This window comes from Prunus dulcis, chromosome 3, assembly GCF_902201215.1.
Source record: "Prunus dulcis chromosome 3, ALMONDv2, whole genome shotgun sequence".
Taxonomy (NCBI): domain Eukaryota; kingdom Viridiplantae; phylum Streptophyta; class Magnoliopsida; order Rosales; family Rosaceae; genus Prunus; species Prunus dulcis.
In genome coordinates this window covers 5,260,970-5,278,763 of record NC_047652.1, presented here as the reverse complement: position 1 = coordinate 5,278,763, position 17,794 = coordinate 5,260,970, and the positions used below count along the sequence as shown (strand labels likewise).

General features: G+C 36.7%; 2 protein-coding genes across 4 annotated transcripts; both read right to left on the bottom strand.

The window, feature by feature from the left end:
* Positions 1–4,294: 4,294 nt before the first annotated feature.
* Positions 4,295–9,719, bottom strand: LOC117623282. Its single transcript, XM_034354195.1, has 5 exons — positions 9,604–9,719; positions 7,750–8,844; positions 6,453–7,357; positions 5,495–5,551; positions 4,295–4,743 (listed from the first exon to the last, which is right to left on the bottom strand). The coding sequence occupies exons 2-5, from the start codon at positions 8,711–8,713 to the stop codon at positions 4,498–4,500; spliced, it is 2,172 nt and encodes a 723-aa protein (XP_034210086.1). The 5' UTR covers positions 8,714–8,844; positions 9,604–9,719; the 3' UTR covers positions 4,295–4,497.
* Positions 9,720–10,976: 1,257 nt separating this feature from the next.
* LOC117621276 (protein MLN51 homolog) lies at positions 10,977–17,287 on the bottom strand. 3 transcript variants are annotated; one of them, XM_034351653.1, is made up of 12 exons: positions 16,324–17,287; positions 15,099–15,201; positions 14,806–15,008; positions 13,876–14,714; positions 13,438–13,552; positions 12,955–13,077; positions 12,570–12,625; positions 12,405–12,450; positions 12,183–12,254; positions 12,026–12,102; positions 11,460–11,548; positions 10,977–11,371 (listed from the first exon to the last, which is right to left on the bottom strand). In XM_034351653.1, exons 1-9 carry the CDS (start codon positions 16,851–16,853, stop codon positions 12,197–12,199), a joined length of 2,073 nt encoding a protein of 690 aa, XP_034207544.1. In that variant the 5' UTR covers positions 16,854–17,287; the 3' UTR covers positions 10,977–11,371; positions 11,460–11,548; positions 12,026–12,102; positions 12,183–12,196. The 3 variants fall into 3 exon arrangements, with proteins under 3 accessions (XP_034207544.1, XP_034207545.1, XP_034207546.1); XM_034351654.1 differs by lacking the exon at positions 11,460–11,548; XM_034351655.1 differs by lacking the exon at positions 11,460–11,548 and having other exon boundaries at positions 12,026–12,254.
* Positions 17,288–17,794: the final 507 nt, after the last annotated feature.

The following is a 17,794-nucleotide window of genomic DNA, read 5'->3' as shown; positions in this document are numbered from 1 at the left end:
CCAAGGCTAACCTTTTGATTAATTGAATATATATTAATTAACCATTGAACACATAATTCTCACATATTATTTAATAAAAAATGATATATACTAAAAACAAAATAGTATAGCCGCTCGGCTATACCCAGTTTTCCTTCCCCCAACAACATAGCCGCCCGGCTTTAGTCATTTGACACGTGGCACCTGGGCCCTGGGCCCTGGGCCCGTCCTTTTCTATGAATATAAATAGTATAGCCGTGCGGCTATACTTTTAAAAATGAAAATTTAATATGGGAAATTTTTTTTGAAAAAAAATATTAAAAAAAATATAATTAGTTTCTTAACTTTTGTTTTTTTGGCCTACTTGTTTTATTTAATATATGTAATTAAGTAATATGTTAGCCTTTTCTTATTACTTTAATTAGTAATTATATTTTAAACAACAAAGAGAAGAATGAAATTCAAAACATTATTTAAAAATAATTAATTAACTAAAGGCCCAAGGCTAACCTTTTGATTAATTGAATATATATTAATTAACCATTGACCTAAAGGTCATATGACCACAAGCCACTCAATTGGGCCACTTGCATGGCCAGGCCAAACTACTTTATTTGTTAGAGTAAGTCTTATAAAGACCTCCAATGAATTCTAATGTTCCAATGTGGGACTAATTTCAACTCAAATATGTGAGATTGTTGATAAAAGTTCACCGTACGAACTTGGTTTCTCTAATTGAGTATTGCGTTGAAGGTGACACTGTGGCACTTGTTCATGGGTAAGTGGCAAATGGAAATTTGCAACACCATATATTAGCTATTTGAAGTCTACCTTCCCAAGTGAAGACAGCTGGGGTGCTGTCTGCACTGCATCCACAGAAAATAAAAAATAATGTGGAGATCAAGGAATGTTTCTGCGGAAGTTAGATATCTAGTGGTAAAAAAAATCAAAGTCTCTGGTAATTTAACAAACGTGCCTCAGAATGAAATTGTTGAAGCCCTTGAACTGAAGACGGTGAAAGCATCTTGACAGCTACTTGAGTTTTGTCTATGCATCCATGATTAACTGTTCCAAATCCACCTTCGCCAAGAATCCTCTTTAAATTGTTGTTTAAAATATGATTAACTGTTACAACTGGAGGATCTCACAGTATGTAAACTGTCATTTTGTTGCCTCCACTGGTGCAATGATAGGATTTGCATCTGTGACACAAGTTTAATGAGCATATATTTATGAAGAACGTGCTTAGACTACTACCCCCATTGCCAATTGATTTTGGGATGAAACCTCAACTTCCTTCATGTTATAATAATTATTAGAAAATTAGATTCTCATTTTTTAATGATATCTAATTTTCATTAAGCACAATTATTTGATTGAATTGATTTTCTTCCTTCATGATGGCTACTCCCGGGTATACCCGATGAGATTGCCCAAGAATGCTTATTTCGTGTACCGTACAACTACTTGTCACAATATGCATCTGTATGAAAGGATTGGAAGGCGGAGGTTGAGCCACCGGAGTTTCTCCTGCTGCGCAAAGCCGCCGGTTATAGCCAACCCATCATTGTTATGGCACAAGCACGGGTTAACATGAACCTGGATACTAGAAACCCAAAGTATCATACTCTGCCGGATTAATTTAACATGAACCTGGGTATCTTATTAAAATATGTGTATTAATTTAAGCAGTTCAGAAACATTAATAGAACCCAATATAGCCATGGCGTTGTACTATTTTTATAAAAAAAATCAGAAAAAAACTAAGTATAGCCGCGCGAATATTCTATATATATTTTTTAAAGAAAATCCGCCTAGCGAATAGGTAGCCACGTGTCAAAATAAGTATAGCCGTGCGGCTTTTGAAAAAGCTTAAATTTACCGAGCCCTTAAGACGTGTACAGAACACGGATGTATTATTAAAAAATAAGTACATACATGTATAATAGATTATTGAACGAGAAAGTGTTAAATTCTTTATACAAGTAATGACTCTAGAAAAATGAAAAATAAAAAGGGGATAATAGAGACTGGGGGGCACTAACAAAATAGTAATGGATAATGCTCTAGACTACTCTTATTGATAAACGAAAATCAAGGAAAAGATTTAAAAGAAAAAAAGGATTCTACAATATATATATAAACAGGTATACTATTTTCACTACCTCTCAAATATTCAATCTCAAAATCAAAAACACTTAGAATGGCTTGCCAGCGTGCAAAAATCTGTTTACTAGCTATATTTTTAACATCTTTTTCTAAAACATGCTTTGCAGATTTGCAATCAACTCTAACTAAAAAATTTTGATTTAAAAGATCATCTTGAAATTTACTGATGCATAATACTATAGATAAAATTTCTTTTTTAATAGTACTATAATTAATTTGAGATTGACTCCAAACTCCAGAATGAAATCGGGCAATTTGCTCTGGTGACCCAAGGGAAACTCTTTGCTTTAGGATACCACCATAACCAGACTCAGAAGCATCTGTCTTGACAATTTTAAAAGAATTGGCTGAAGGAATACCAAGGCATGGAAGAGACTTGACATGAACTTTAATTTCTTTAACTATTTCTATATGACCAGGAGTCCAAGCAGGAGGATTGCTCTGGAGACGATCAAACAGGGGCTTGCATAATTTTCTTAAATTTTTATAAAAATCAGAAATATAATTCAATGATCTTTAAAATCTATGTAATTGATTCTTATCTAAAATTTGATCTGGGAACTTATCAGCAAAGTGGATAACTCGATCAATTGGGCTTATCTGAGATTGATTAATATTAAATCCTAAAAATCTGACATTGGTTTGAAATAACTTAATTTTCTTTGCTGAAAGAACTAAACCATTTTGCTTGATTATCTGAAGGAATTTATTTAAATGTTTCCAATGTTGCTCAATTGACTCTGAAAAAATTAAGACATCATCAATGTAAACTATGGAAAATTGACCATATTGATTAAAAATTTCATTCATTATATTCTGGAATTCACTAGGCACATTTTTTAATCCAAAGGGCATGACATTCCATTCATAATGACCAAAAGGGGTTACGAAGGCAGTCTTATATCTATCTGATTCTTTAATTTGAATTTGCCATAAACCAGTTTTCATATCGAATTTGCTAAAAATAACCCCTTTCTCTAACCGATTAACTAAATCTCTTTTATTTGGGATTGGATACATAATCCATTCAAGTACTGCATTAAGGGGCTTATAATTGATTACTAAACGAGGGGCTCCTCTTTCTAACTCTGCATTTTTCTGAACATAAAAAGCTGAACATGACCAGGGTGATTTACTTTTTCTAACTATTCTTTTCTAGACTAACTCGGTGACTTCCTGTTTACATAATTCCATTAACTCTTGACTCATCTAGATTGGAGGGGCTTTAGTGGGAATATTCTTTTCACTAAAAGTTTTAACGTAAGGTAAAGTAACAACATGTTGCTTTCGGTGCCAAAAAGCATTAGGGAATCAGAACAAACTTCATTTTTTAATTTTTCTTCAAATTCAATTATTTGAGACTGTAAAGACTGATCTACTAACTGTTGTTCTACACGTTTAAACTTAATTTCTTGCTTGAGAAAATTAACTTGTTTTGTCTTATTTTGAATTAATCTAACTGATTTGGAAACTGCTGACTTCTGTAAAGACCTAAGACTATGTAATTCTGGTTTGGTTTAAAACTCAAATTTAACTCTTTCACCTAGGTGACTGGAAGTAACGCCATCATATTCTACTTGGAAAGGGTAAAGTAAAGAGATAAAGGGTAAACTAAAATGACTTCATCCGTGATATTTTGAATTAAAACAAAAGACGTTTTAAAACATATTTTATTTTGGCATACATGGGCTTTGGGTAATTCATAATTTAATTTTAATGCTTTACCAGACGCTGTTCCTAAAACTTCTCTTAATTTCTTATAAAACTGGGTTGGAACTAGGCCTTCCTAAATACAATTTAAATCGGCTCCTGAATTAAATATATATATATATATATACACACACACACATCGCTCGGCTATACCCTTTTTTTAAAAAAAAATTGAATATAGCTACATAGCTATACTATTTTTAAGAAACATTAATAAAACCGGGCTATATTTGAATAGCTACAGTTGGACAAGAGCGGAGGTGCCTGAGGAGAACAGAGGTCATGTTGAGTCAGGCTGTTATTTGGAGATAAAAATTCTGCACTTAATGTTTAGTAAAACAACTTTTTTTTTTTTTAAATTTATAAATCGATAATGAGAGGAGGGAATCGAAAACAATACATCGGTAGATGAATAAATGCGCTTAACCATTTGACATTATCACACGAAAAAAGCATTCAGCTTCATTTTTAAACTAATAACCTTTCAATCAATAAAAAACGTTTCCTACACTTCGTCAAGAAAATCTCAAACTTGGCATCTACAACATCATTTGGCCGGAGCAACATAATTCCCATACTCACAGCACCCTCCAAATTTGAGAAGAAATGAAAGAATGAGAATGTCTCAAATGAGAGACGTTATTTGGGTCTCATGCACTTGAGAAGAACGTCTACAAATCTCTTGTACATGTGGCGCTTTAAGTACATCCTCTCTACTTTCTCTCTTCCTTTCAATCCCATTTGCTTCCTTGCATTTGGGCTTTTAAGCAAAAACCGGATATTTTCAGCTAGGACACGAGTTCCGGGATGCCCAACAGGATGAAGCAGACCTGTTACATTGTGTTCAACAATCTCTGTTGTGCCTCCAGCTTCTGTTCCAAGCACCTGCTCCATAAAATGACATCATTCATTTGATTCTATTCAAGGTCCGGTGCACAAAAAAATCTAAAGCAGCATGGAAATGAAGTTGCATTTGAGAGTCAAACTCGTAGAAAATAGGAATGATATTGTACGGACGACAGATAGTAATGCCATTTTGTTTCAAGCAGGTTTTAATTCTGTACTTCTACATGGTTCATGTTGTTTTAAGAGGAAAAAAAAGGGAAAGGCGTTACAATGCTAATCTGCACAAACAATCACTGGTTTTTCATCATTGCAGCCAATTCAAATTCTATTTCTAATGAAGGATACTTTCACTTAATCCTGATAACCATGTTTATGAAGATGAGCTCCCATCTCCCTATAAATACAGGTTTAGTGATCTCAATAGGAGACTTGTTATGCGGTGTCTGTCTGACAGGCCATAACAATTTATACTGTTTGATGGGCCCTATTTCTTGGCTGCAGAAACTCCCCAGAATATACCTAAGGTCCAACTGGTTATCAACTAATTTAATTAAGCCTTATGTTCTGGTTTTTTTATTATAGTTTTTTTGGAGTTTGATCAACATTGTTGTTGATTGTAATGACTCATGCTACCGCAGAAGGTGGACAGAAATGAAAGATTATGACACACAACAGTCATGTAGCATGTCTTTGCATATGTAGGTTCAGTTAGCAAGACTAAATGTCATCAGTATAACTATCATCCTAGTGGGCCTTAAGATGAGGAATAAAATCAAGTCAGATGTCATACCGGAAGACTGAATGCCATGGCTTCAATTGTAACTCTCCCAAAAGTTTCTCCCAGTCCCTGTACACCATTTTACATATAGTGTTATTTCCAAATAAAATAGGATAATGAGTTAAATGAGTACAAGCATAAATCAAGATTATAAATTCAACTGAAATGAGAAGTGGGGTTACAAACACAAAATTAGATTTCCAAGAACGGAATCCATGCTTTAAACAGAACAATAGCATTTGGTGGTATGCATACATGCATTATCCCAGATGAAATCTACTAGGGGGTTGAACAATGATTTTGCAGTTGGATTACAAGAGCCTGGTATTATTATTATTATTATTATTATTATTATTATTATTATTTGTGTTTTTTTTTTTTCTTGACAAGATCATTGGATTGATATCTACAATAGAATTCATGAATTTGCGATACAGAAGAAAAGTCTGAATACTTGAGAGCAGTCCTCGCTAATACTACAAGGCATATCAAACTTGTGCACACAGTGGAGTGCACACAAGCTGCTCCCTGTTCAATATTTTTCTTTTTGCAATGACCTTATATTTAAAAATAAATAAAATCAATCTTCAGAGAGATCGGAAAATCAACCTTATTCTATCAACAATTGTTTGACATGATTCATGATCACCTGATTTGTTCTCAATTAATACTGCCAAAGATACCATCTTCTCATGTGGAAAAGGAAGTTCCACGTGTCTGTCCTCAGTCGTGTTACATCTTAAAAAATTAGACTGACAAGATTTTTATTCAAAGAAGCAATACTACCATACACAGTGTGCTTCTGTTATGACATGGGACTCCACCATTTAAATGCGTAAAATCACAGTTGAATTTTTTTCTTTCCCCTATTTGAGCATTATATATAATTAATTTAAAAAGCAAAAAACCATAGCTTTTCTTTATGCACTCATCATAAATAAGAGCACTTAAGACTAAGAAGATGCATCACCTGAGAGTTCATGACATAAACATCAGCTGCAGAGTATAATGCAGCTACACGTGTGGTTGCGGGAGTCCACAACACTGACTTTGACATGTTTGAATGCTGAGATAGGAATCCTAAAAGTTCTTTGACATAAAGCACCTTATTGCTCTTAGATCCAACAGAACCAATAAGAAATTTAACAGACTGTTCCAGTGTTCCTCCATTATCCGACAACACTTTCCTCTTATGAGTGACATTGAAGGTCACATCACCTGTATCATCAAAAGAGGTATAGAGACTACGTAACCGCAATTTTTTTTTCTGGGGTTCATTCAACTGGACATCAGATTCGTTGGACAGTGGTAATTCATTTGATGATACACCATCATCATTCAACTCTTGAAACAAAGCTCTCAAGTGATGTTTTCTAGCCAAGGTAGAGCGGGCTTGGCGTTTACGTACTGGGTTTTTTATCTTAGAATTATATTTCAGAGGTTCTTCGATCACCAAGCGTGCTGATTCAAGAAGCAAGAGCTGCCCCTTTCCAGGGTTTATACTGCTCAGAGACATCACAAGCATATCATTGTCTGTTAACCCCATTTCCTTTCTGACTGAATCTCGCAATAACTGCCTTTTCTCGAGCATCTTCTCAGTACTAGAAGATGGAGTATTAAGTGAACAACCTATGCCAGCTACAAAGGCCAGCTCATCATTAATAGAGAGTGGTACAACTGCAGGATGAGACCTCAGCTTAATCTTTTCTTCTTCGCACCAATCTAGCCATTGTTTAGACTGTGATTCTGATAGAAAAGCCAGCATTTTCACTCGGTTAAGCACAACCTTCGCCCGATCAAAGTATTCTCTCCGGTTTTCCATGATCCACCAAGCAATTTGACTTGCACCAGCTGGAAAATGATCCATGTATTGATCTGAAATAAAATGTTGATTGTCTATTAGTATTGTAGTATACCACATGATACATGCAAACGAAGCAAAGCAAATCAACTTCACACTTAAGAATGGCACTTTCTGTCAATTAATAAAATAGCTAAGATGATTGTCACTTAGTTTAACAGAAATTTTAATGACAAGAAAAAACCAACAGAAAATAAAGTGTTAAAAGAAGGAAACCATGTAGATACAAATTAGAAATTACAAATGGAATACTGACTGGAAATTTATATCTGATGCATCCCAGAGAAAAATGGAGGTAGAGTTGATTAGTTAATATTATGCACTTTAAAACTTTTTGAGATCAGCAAATGCACTGAATTTAAATTTTATTAATTACATTAACGGATTTTTGGAAAATGGTTCTCACCAATCCATGATGCACACACTGCTGACCCGGCAATGACTAGATCTGCCTTCATGGCAGTTTTGAAGCTTTGTTCTACTTTGTCCTCAAGCACCTTGATTCTTCTCCTTGCTAGCTCTGGCATCAAGCCACCCTTCTTGCTAAGAACTACAGCAGAAACCGTGGCTCCACAGCTCAAAAGCTCTGTTGCCAGCTCCATCATAGAAAGTGGAGCCCCAGTCATCGAAAGTTCATGGAATATTAATAGAAATCTCCTAGACCAAACAAGACGTGCAAAGTCCCCCTTCCTGTCACAGGTTCCAGACCGCGTTTTAGGACTCCATTCCAACATTCTATCTTCTAGAAAGCCAAATGGACCAACAAGCATCCCATAAGAAGTATTTGTCTTAGGAATGTCCAGTTCCTGCTCCTCAGTCTCATGGCCTTCAACCTCCACTGTTTTCTTCTGCTTACCATGCACTTTACCACGTAGACTACTAGCTGATTTTTTACTCCTCTTCTTTGAACTTGCGCTTCGACGAGATGAAACTCCATTCTCCTTTTTCGTCAAAACCACATCTATGCTTTTACCAGCTTTTACCTGATTTTGGTTGGTCTCATTCTTAACTGCCATAGAACTGTCACTGGCAAGCAAATCTCTCCTCGCATTCTGTTCAGTGTCTGAGTTTCCATTGCTTGCTTTATTTCCAAACCCCAAGAAGTTCTCCTTGTTGTTATGAGCCCAACTGGACTGAAAATAAAATCCAAGATAAGCCCAAAGGGTAATCAATAACAACCAAAACAATAATCGATTGCTCCGAAACCACTGCACACCTCCGCTGCTTCTAGCTTCTCTCCGTGGAGTTCGGCTTGAATTCAATCTCCGAAATGAAGGAGAATTTCGCGGACTTGATCTTCCTGACAATGTAGACTTAAAACTTCCACTTCCCCTCGATGACTTATAATCTCCCCTACTGCTTTCCTCCATTGGTTTGTTTGACTATTCTATGTCACCAAAAAGCTCAAACCACATTGTTTGAAGAACATCTATCACTTAATTTGGTAGCAAGGCCTCTAAGAACACTGCAACTGGTTAACCTCTTACAGTGCTTTGAGTTGCTGCAACAATTAAGAATAAATAAAATTCATTATCCATAAATAGAAGCAGAAAACCCTTGTTCAATCATTGAGAATACTTTTTTTTCTCTTTTCTTAAAATAGATTCCCGAGTCAAATCAGTTGTTGGAATCTTTCTTTATGATCTTAAATAGCTCAAAGATTCAACTTTTAATTTGTCTGAGCGTAATTTGGAGTTCTGAGCAATCAAACAGAATAACTGCATTCAGCATTCCATGTTACACCAAAATATAAAAACCACACAGATTCATCCATCGTTATTTTAGCATCCATAGCTATCTATGAAGATTGAACCATTGAAAAACTTAGTTTTCCCTACTAACAAATAACAAAGGAAAGAAAAAAAATCAAGACCCAAAATTTCATTTTTAATTTTTTTGTATTTTACCTTTCCAGCATTGTATTCGCAATGAAACACAGCCAAACAAAGAAAGAAATTACTCGGGCTTAAAACTTATTGAGAAAGATCAACTAACTTGGACTTCATTCATTTTCTTTCCCTCCATTTTCTCGGAAGCGACTCCAAGAACTGAACCAAACCACCCAAAGACTCGCAGATCAACACTTAACCAAGATATAATGCAATTTTTTCAAAGCTCATTCATCCTCAAACCTCACATAGAAAATATCTCAAATGAAAGAAAATTAAAAAGATTTCAATCTTTTGCTGTTTTCTGTTGTTCTACAAGATTCACTGATTCAGTTATCAACTATGAACTTCAGGGCTGAGAGATAACTTACATGGATTTATCGCATGCTCTGTCCTCTGAAGCTGAGACTTCAAGATCTCCAAGTTCTTGAGAGAAAAATATAGAAGTTGCAGAGAGAGAGAGTGTGTGAGTGAGTGACCATAGAGAGAGAGAGAGAGAGAGAGAGAGAGAGAGAGCGTTATTATGTCTGAACTCTAAATTTCAACAGATTTTGATGGCACGTGCGAGTCAACCCGTGTAAATGGATTCAGAAGCAAGTCTGGTGTGATTCCCTGCGGCAACAACTATTCTATAAACATGCGTTCGTGTCCAACGACTGCACGATCGATCGCTTCGGGCCACGTGGACCAGCCTGCTTAGACACATGTTTCGAGATTATTGAAGTTGACCTGCTTTGAAGAAAATTTGTAGGCTGGAGGTCCCATGATGGCGTCGGTGGGTCTCACAGCCAATCCTGGCCCTGCGATTTATATTGTCATTTCTGCTTATTTAATTTCCTTTTGGACCCAACGCTCACCCCAGGACTTAATTTTTTATTTTATCTGAGGGGTTAACCATTTATTAGTCTTTAAAATTTGATCTGATTTGTATTTGAGTACCTCAATTTTCAAAATGGTTTCCGTGGTTCTTTGGCTTTAGTTTCGTTTGGACAAATGGTCATACTGTCAATTTTGTTAACTTTTTCTGTTAAATGCAGGGGCAAAATGGTATTTTTATATTAAAATCAAAAAAATAATAAAAAATCATATCTTTAAAATAACAATAAAATCAAATCAAATAAAAAACCAACAAAAAACTGAAAAATCAAGTTTTAGGAGAGTAGAAATCGAGATAGAGGAGGAGGGAGAGTTTAATTTTTAATTTTTAATTTTTTTAAAATTTTTTATTCATATTTTAATCAATTTTATACAAAAATACTATTTTACCACTGCACTTAACAAAAAAGTTAAAAAAATTGAAGGTATGACACTTTTGTTTTAACGAAACTAAAGTTAAAAAATCATTTTAAAAATTGAGATACTCAAATGCAAATCGAGTCTAAATTTAAAAACTAATAAAACAGTTAACCCTTATCTTAGTGTTGTATTATTCTTTTTTCTTATTTTTAATAAATAAAATCTTGCAATTATTCTGCAAGTCGTGGCAAGCGTTCGTGTTTTTGGCCTATGCAAGTTGTGTTTGATCCCAAACAATCCCGCAAGTTTATGTAGGTATATCGAACCTAGAATCTCGGATGCAGTTGGGAAATTCAACGTTAGATACAAATACCCATCAATTCGAAATTATTATCACTCCCCAGCATGCAAATTATGCTGTGCTGCATTGAACATCCTTTAACATGCAAAACAGAACTTCAAATTTCAAACTTATGGTAAAAAACACAATACAATAAGAAGAAAAAAATACAAAGAAAACTGATTAATTAAACATATGATTAATTCACCCATCATAGCAACACTGAATACAGCATTGGTAGTTCAATGATCAAGAGAAAACTCTAGCTTTCAATATTCATGCAGGTAGCAATTCCTCAACTAAACAAAGGAAAGCCCAATACAAGAGGAAAGTACCCCTCAAAGCCAGGAAAAACTACCAAGGTCAACTTAACAATGTAAATATAAAAAATCCCATGTATAGAAATAAAAGAACACTTCTAAAAACCCCACCGAGAAACACTGCCGCTGCACGATAAGTCTTGTACTTTTTTTTTTTTCAATTTTCTTTATCTAGTAGTTTATGAGGAAGCCCGTCTACGTTTCTCACAAGCTTTTCAATGAAGAAGCAAACCACAAGAAAACCTGAAAACAGCAAAGTTGCTACAATCGTCAATGCCAATTCGCAGGACAAAAAGATGTTAAAGTTTCTTTCTCTAAAACAAATTCCTACCGAACATTTAAACAAGGAACTGCCACCCGTCAAGCCACAATATTGATCTTAAAGTGAGAGCAGCATGAGCAGGTGTTTGTCATTCATAACTGCAAGAACAAAGAGAGGGGGAAAGGGAAACAGTGTAGAGAGACAGATAAGCGTACAACTGAATTAATATTTGCAGTAAAAAATGACTAAAAGAAAAATAGGAATTTCAGTTTTCAGATTGTCCAAGTACAGATTAAAAAAAAAAACACAATGGTGATTGGATTGTCCGATTCTTCAACACTACATATACATAAAATCTAATTCTTCTTCTGCAGATGCAAATGATCACCTCAAAAATTGCCCAGATGAAAGGAGGGAGACAATCCGTTATGAAATCTCACATTTTTTTAAATAAATAAAATATCATTACTTAAGGAAGAAATTTGGGCATAATATACAGTTTGCTCATTTCAGATGCGAACACCGGTCAAAAAAATCAAGCATGGCAAACTCCTCTCCATATAAAATTATCAGTTTGATGTGCCAAACAGTAAAAGCCATAGAAACCAAATTAACCAAATACCAAGACTGAGTACCTAAAATATCTTTGAACACATCGGCCCAAAGTGCTCCATAACATAGGCTGAAGATCACAAAGGGCTTAGTCGAAGGCCTGCAGCACCATATGATCACAACTTATAACTTTGTCACACCCGAAATAGCAGAAAAGTTAAATTCGGGCAAAGATAGAACCTTTATCAACTTATTCAAACAAGCTCAGTATTATTTTGAAGTACTTCACTGGCCACGTTCATCTGTGAATACCTGCACGTATCAAAAGAGAATAAATTCAAATCACAACAAAAGGCAGAAATACATAGCATGAACCCCACCACTCTAACCCAACCCTGGATCAGGAGGGAGCAATTCTGGAAAGGAAAAAAATTTGTGCTTGATAACATCATAGTGACTTGCCTACGAGGCTTATTTTGTCGCTGCCCATACTCATCGCCCACAATTTCTGTAAAGGAAAAACCTTATGTTAGTCTACCACACCGTCAAAATAAATAGAGTATTTAACAGCCGCCAGGAGTAATAACAAAGGTGAGAAGCAAAACTAAAGATAAGGTAATGTCATACCAGGCTTTTGTGAAGGCTTCCATTCGTTATTGGTTTTAGTTGCGTTATTCTCTTTGCTGAAAAACAACACACAAAAATTTAGAAAGGTACGTAAGGATATTTTCTTTAAGAAATAAATAAAAAATAAGATCTCCCTACCATGTGGAAGTAAAAAGAACCCCTTAAACAATTATTTCAACTTGAACAAGGGAAGTTTAAATGAATGAATAAATATATAAATACAAAAAAGACAATTCTTAAACAAAGCAAGAAAAAAGACAACACATCATATTGAAAGAGAAAATTTTAACAAGCTAAGCTTAACGCTACAATAAGCAGGTTATGATACAGGATAGAACATTATCTCAGAATCATAAATAGTCAAAGAGACGACCATACTACCAACCTTAAGGAACCCACAGAAGACGTTTGTCCCGATGGGCGAGAATGATAAGAACCATCAACAGAGATATAGGGTGGACAATATGTTGCCCCCAATGCTCCCGCAGCACCCGCCAACACAGGCAACCTAAAAAGATTCAAGTAATTACCACCACAGTAATAGAAAGAATAAAAAAGAATCATTCCATCAGAAGAGAAAAGACATGGCATGGAACTCCATCCTCCTAACATTTTGGTAATAAAGAGCATACAGATATTTTAGCAGGACGGATATTAGTAGTTCCTTTAAACAATGCATATCCTTGCAGGATGAAATACAACAGGAAAGATATTTAATCTAATTCCCTTTACAGTAGACAATAATTCTTCATGAAAAGTTTCCAACCACTATGTGAGCTAGACATAGACTTCCCATAAACAACAAGATCTAAAAGAAGACGATGCCAAATAAAGAACCTATACCGGCATATTAAAATAATTACCATACCATGTCATTTCAGGATTTCCTAAACCAAGTTGTGGCTGAGCAACGTATCCAGGGAATGCCATGCCAACAGCAGGAACTCCCATACCCCCAGGATGCTGGCCCCCAAATTGCATAACTGCACAATCATCCAACCAGATGCAATCTCAAATTATATTCTACTCAAAGCTTAAATATTAGAAAAAGAACCAAGCTAATATGCAATATCATGTAGTCTGCATATTCTAGCTAATGACAGTCCCCATCAATAAACAGTTCAGAGAAGCAGTGGTTGTCAAAGCCTATAATTGTGGTGTAATACACCACGGGGAATAGATTAATGATTAGCTTAGCAATATGTTTTCCCCCCTAAAAATTACACTTACATTTCAACAATTAAGGGTCCATAAATATATGATTTCATAGAAATTGAGAACAGAAAAGGCAATGCAATAAAAATACCAGGCAAAAAGGCTGGAGTTGCAGGAAAATTCTGATCTCCATGAGTGGATCCCATAACCTGAGCTCCACCATAAGTAAGAGTGCCCCTTCCACTACCTTGAACACTGCCTTTTCCCTTTGCAATCAGGGCACCTTTAGATTTACTTGAATCTGAAGGTGATTCAACTTCTCCAGATTCAAAGGAGTTTGGTGACATAGTTGTTTTGGGCGGAGAGGAAGTTCCAGATCCACTTCCAGGACGCTGTCCCAACTGCTGAGCAGATGCTTGTACAGCCAATTGAGATCGACTTTGAACGGGATTGCGATGAACTGCATGGTGATGCGTTGTTGACTGAGAAGCTCTTGTCATTTGATTTTGAGACACGGCAGGTTGATAGCTCATCTGTCCTGGAATAACACTCCTTCCTTGAACCCTGGACTGAGGAGCTTGAGTAGTATTGGCAAATGATGACCCAGAAGATGGCATTTGTAAGTTGGTCAACGTCTTCCCAGATGGATTGACGGAGTCATCAATATAAAGCTTGTCCACACCAACAGATTCAGCTATATTCTTCCCTCGCAGCAGCGGATTGGTTTGCGGAACATGGAAACTGTCCTGCACTACAGATGACCGAACATTCCTCTTACCACTCCCAGCCTGTACATCCCGTTTTTGGGTCAGAGTGATGTCTTTATTGGAACTGGAAGAGCCTGATGGGTAAAAAGGAGGAGAAAAGTAATTCAAGCTTGATGCAAAGACATTTTTCCTAGCAGGAACCGGGGCAGATTCTGCATTTGATGTGGAAGTAAATGTTCGTTCTGAATTTGTTTGCATGTTTTTCTCAACAGGCTTTCCAGATCTGAAAATAAGAACAATGTGACAGATGATTACAAACAAATCATGAATTGGATGCAGACATGATTAGTGCCATGAAGACAACTTGTACTCACTGTTTGCTTTGTGTTGGGGGTGTCTGTCTGTTCTTCCTGAAAGTAGGTACATACCTTCTGGGCCCTCTCCCTCTCACACCCTTGGGTACCTGTCTCTGATTATTATTGTCAAATTCTTTAGACCTGTTGCCTCTGGTAAACCCACGATCAACACCTAGGTTTCTTCCACGACCTACATGAGGACCCTTAGAAGGTTTCTTTCCCTGAGGTGTACATCAGAAAGTCAGGTCAAATATGGATAAAGATATTTCGTACAGAATATGATGCAGAATGACCATCTATACAACCATTACCTCTTCGTTGTGCCTTTCATGCAAAGTTATCTCCTCAAACTTATCATGCCCCCATTTCCTTTCATCTTTGGACTCCCACAACTTCCTTCCACCATGTGTTCGTCTATTAAGAGAAAAAAATATCAAATTATTGCATTGATACACACCATAACTAGACCCAAAAACAAAAAAGAATGGCAGGCAACTCAAAACTGGAAAATTTTAATTATAAAGGTTAAAACTAAAATACTATAGTTAGCATAGGTAGCTCGATGGGATACCACAAGGAAAAAGCAATTCTGTCCATCCAGATTTTCATTTCATTTTAATCTTACACAGATTAGAAACTAATGCACAAAAACTTCTTCAATTTTAATAATAATAGTATGTACAGTATGAAGTAAAAATGATAAACCAGTGTATGACAAAGCAGCGGTGGTGAGAAATTGCGGTATTTTTCTCTTTTGGTTATCCCAGTCTACGACCCGACTAATCTGGAGGGGCAAGTGTAGACAATCCAATTGCAATGGCTGGGCCAAACAAAGGGAGGTGGCCCCAAACAAGACCTACGCTTCTAGTGGCACTCATCTCGGCCCGTCCAACAGCAGGACTAACCACTCTAAGTTGTGAGCAATTGTGGAGTTAATATAATGTTGCCACTTGAGACAATATAACTAGGCATATCATGAATGGTAAAAGAATGGATAGACCAAGAGCAGATTCAAAGTGATTAACGCTAACTTGCAACAGACCAGCCACTGATTTTGGGCATCATCTCTTATTGAAATGGGACAAAAACATTTTCTAGTTACAAAATTTACAGCCCAACAAGAGTAGGGATGAAACTCTGTTGCCCACATCCATCGAATGCAAGCACAGATGAAGTTTAAGGACAACTAAATCTGAGCAAATATTCCGCTAACCCGTCCCATAGTTCAATTTTTATATTAAGAAAAAAAAAACCAAAAATCATCAGAGTTAAAAACACACAACATATATGTGCGTAACTATCACTTTGGCCTGTCCAATACTACAGCTCGGATCAACTAACATTAATTAACATAAAACAATTCATATGAGCATAAGAAAAAGTAGCCAAACGGGTAAGTGGCATATAATGAATCCTGAGGGAAACCACTAGCACAGCTGCACAAGTTTACTTCCATATATTCCTACAACTCCCATCTGCCAAACTACACCTACATTCATATGGGCGGAAAATACGACCAAAAAACATAAACCATACCTGTGCCGACCAACAGCATTGTCCCTGAAGCGGTCATCATGCATATAAAAAGCCCCAGCTGTGGGCACTGCAAATGGCTCGTTCTCCTTCTTCTCCTCCTCTTCTGCCGCTTGAGTTTCTGCATTCTCATCGATGGACTCTTCCACAGACCTCCGCCCATCACCGTCCGATTCCTTCACTGCCAAAACCTCAATCCTTCCACCCGTCTCACCTTCACGGCCTCTCTCCTGATCGCCTTCCAAGTCCTCCCGTTCCAAAACTTCATCTTCACCCTCTTCTTCTTCATCAATCTCTTCTTCCTCTTCTAGGCCTAATTCTTCTTCCTCATCATCGTACTCAGCAGCCCCACCCTGGTCGTCTGATTCATCGGAGTGAATCCCAGCCCTCGGATCCTCCCCCGGCTTCTCTCTCACCTCTCCTTCACCTTCCTCATCATCGCTCGCCGCTGCTCTCCTCCGCATCGCCAGAGATCGCTTTGCTTCCTCTGGATCACTCTCATAGTCCACATCTTCCTCACCCACCGAAGCCATCAATTCAACTCCAACACAACAAAAACCCTAAATCCCCAAGCTCCTGCAATCCAATAAAATCTCAAAAAGCCCTTGAAAAAAAATTCAAACTTCACTCAGATAAAACCCAAACTTCCTCCAAAGCTAAACACGAATTCGACCAAATAAAGACAAAAGCCCTCAATCGAAACCCGTAAAACCCAAAAATTTGCGGGAATCAAACGCCAAATATGTACATTCTGGCAAAGCTGAAACCCTAGGAGCTCAAATTGAACATAAACTAGGGGCTTTTATTCGGGATAGGGATATTACTCGTGAAAACCCTAGAGAGAGATTTTGGGGATTTTGGATGATGCCGTCAGAAATTGAAAGAGGAAAGACTTGGGGAGGAGTTAAAGATTTCGATAAGCAAAATAATTCCGGAAATATCTGAGACAATGAATTAGTTGCTCAGGGGTATTTTGGGAAATTCGAGAGTTTTCAAGAGAGAAGTGAGAGGTCAGAGACTCAGGCGTGAGGGGCAATTCCGAAACTAAACAGATTAGTGTGTAGTTAGATTCTGACACGTGAGATGCTTATTGTCACATGTGGATTCACTTACGTTTGGTAGGTACTCTCCACCAATCAGCTTCTGCCATTTTCATATCTGGATCCAAATTACACACATATATATTTTCTCTTACACACACATATATATATATATATATTAAATTAAATGATAATTTAAATTATTCTAATATAGATAAAGAAAAACAAGACTGTGTAAACGGAAGTAATATCACTCTCGCCAACTGCGCTAAATCATATAAGAGCATCCACAATCAGTGGCGGATCCACGTTGGGACAAGAGGGGTTGGACGACCCCTTGGAAGGCTGGAAATTTGGCAAGGGACTCCATGAAAGCCCCCTTGGACAGCTGCTGGAAGCCCCCTTGTATGCACACAAAGTGCTCGACGAAAGTC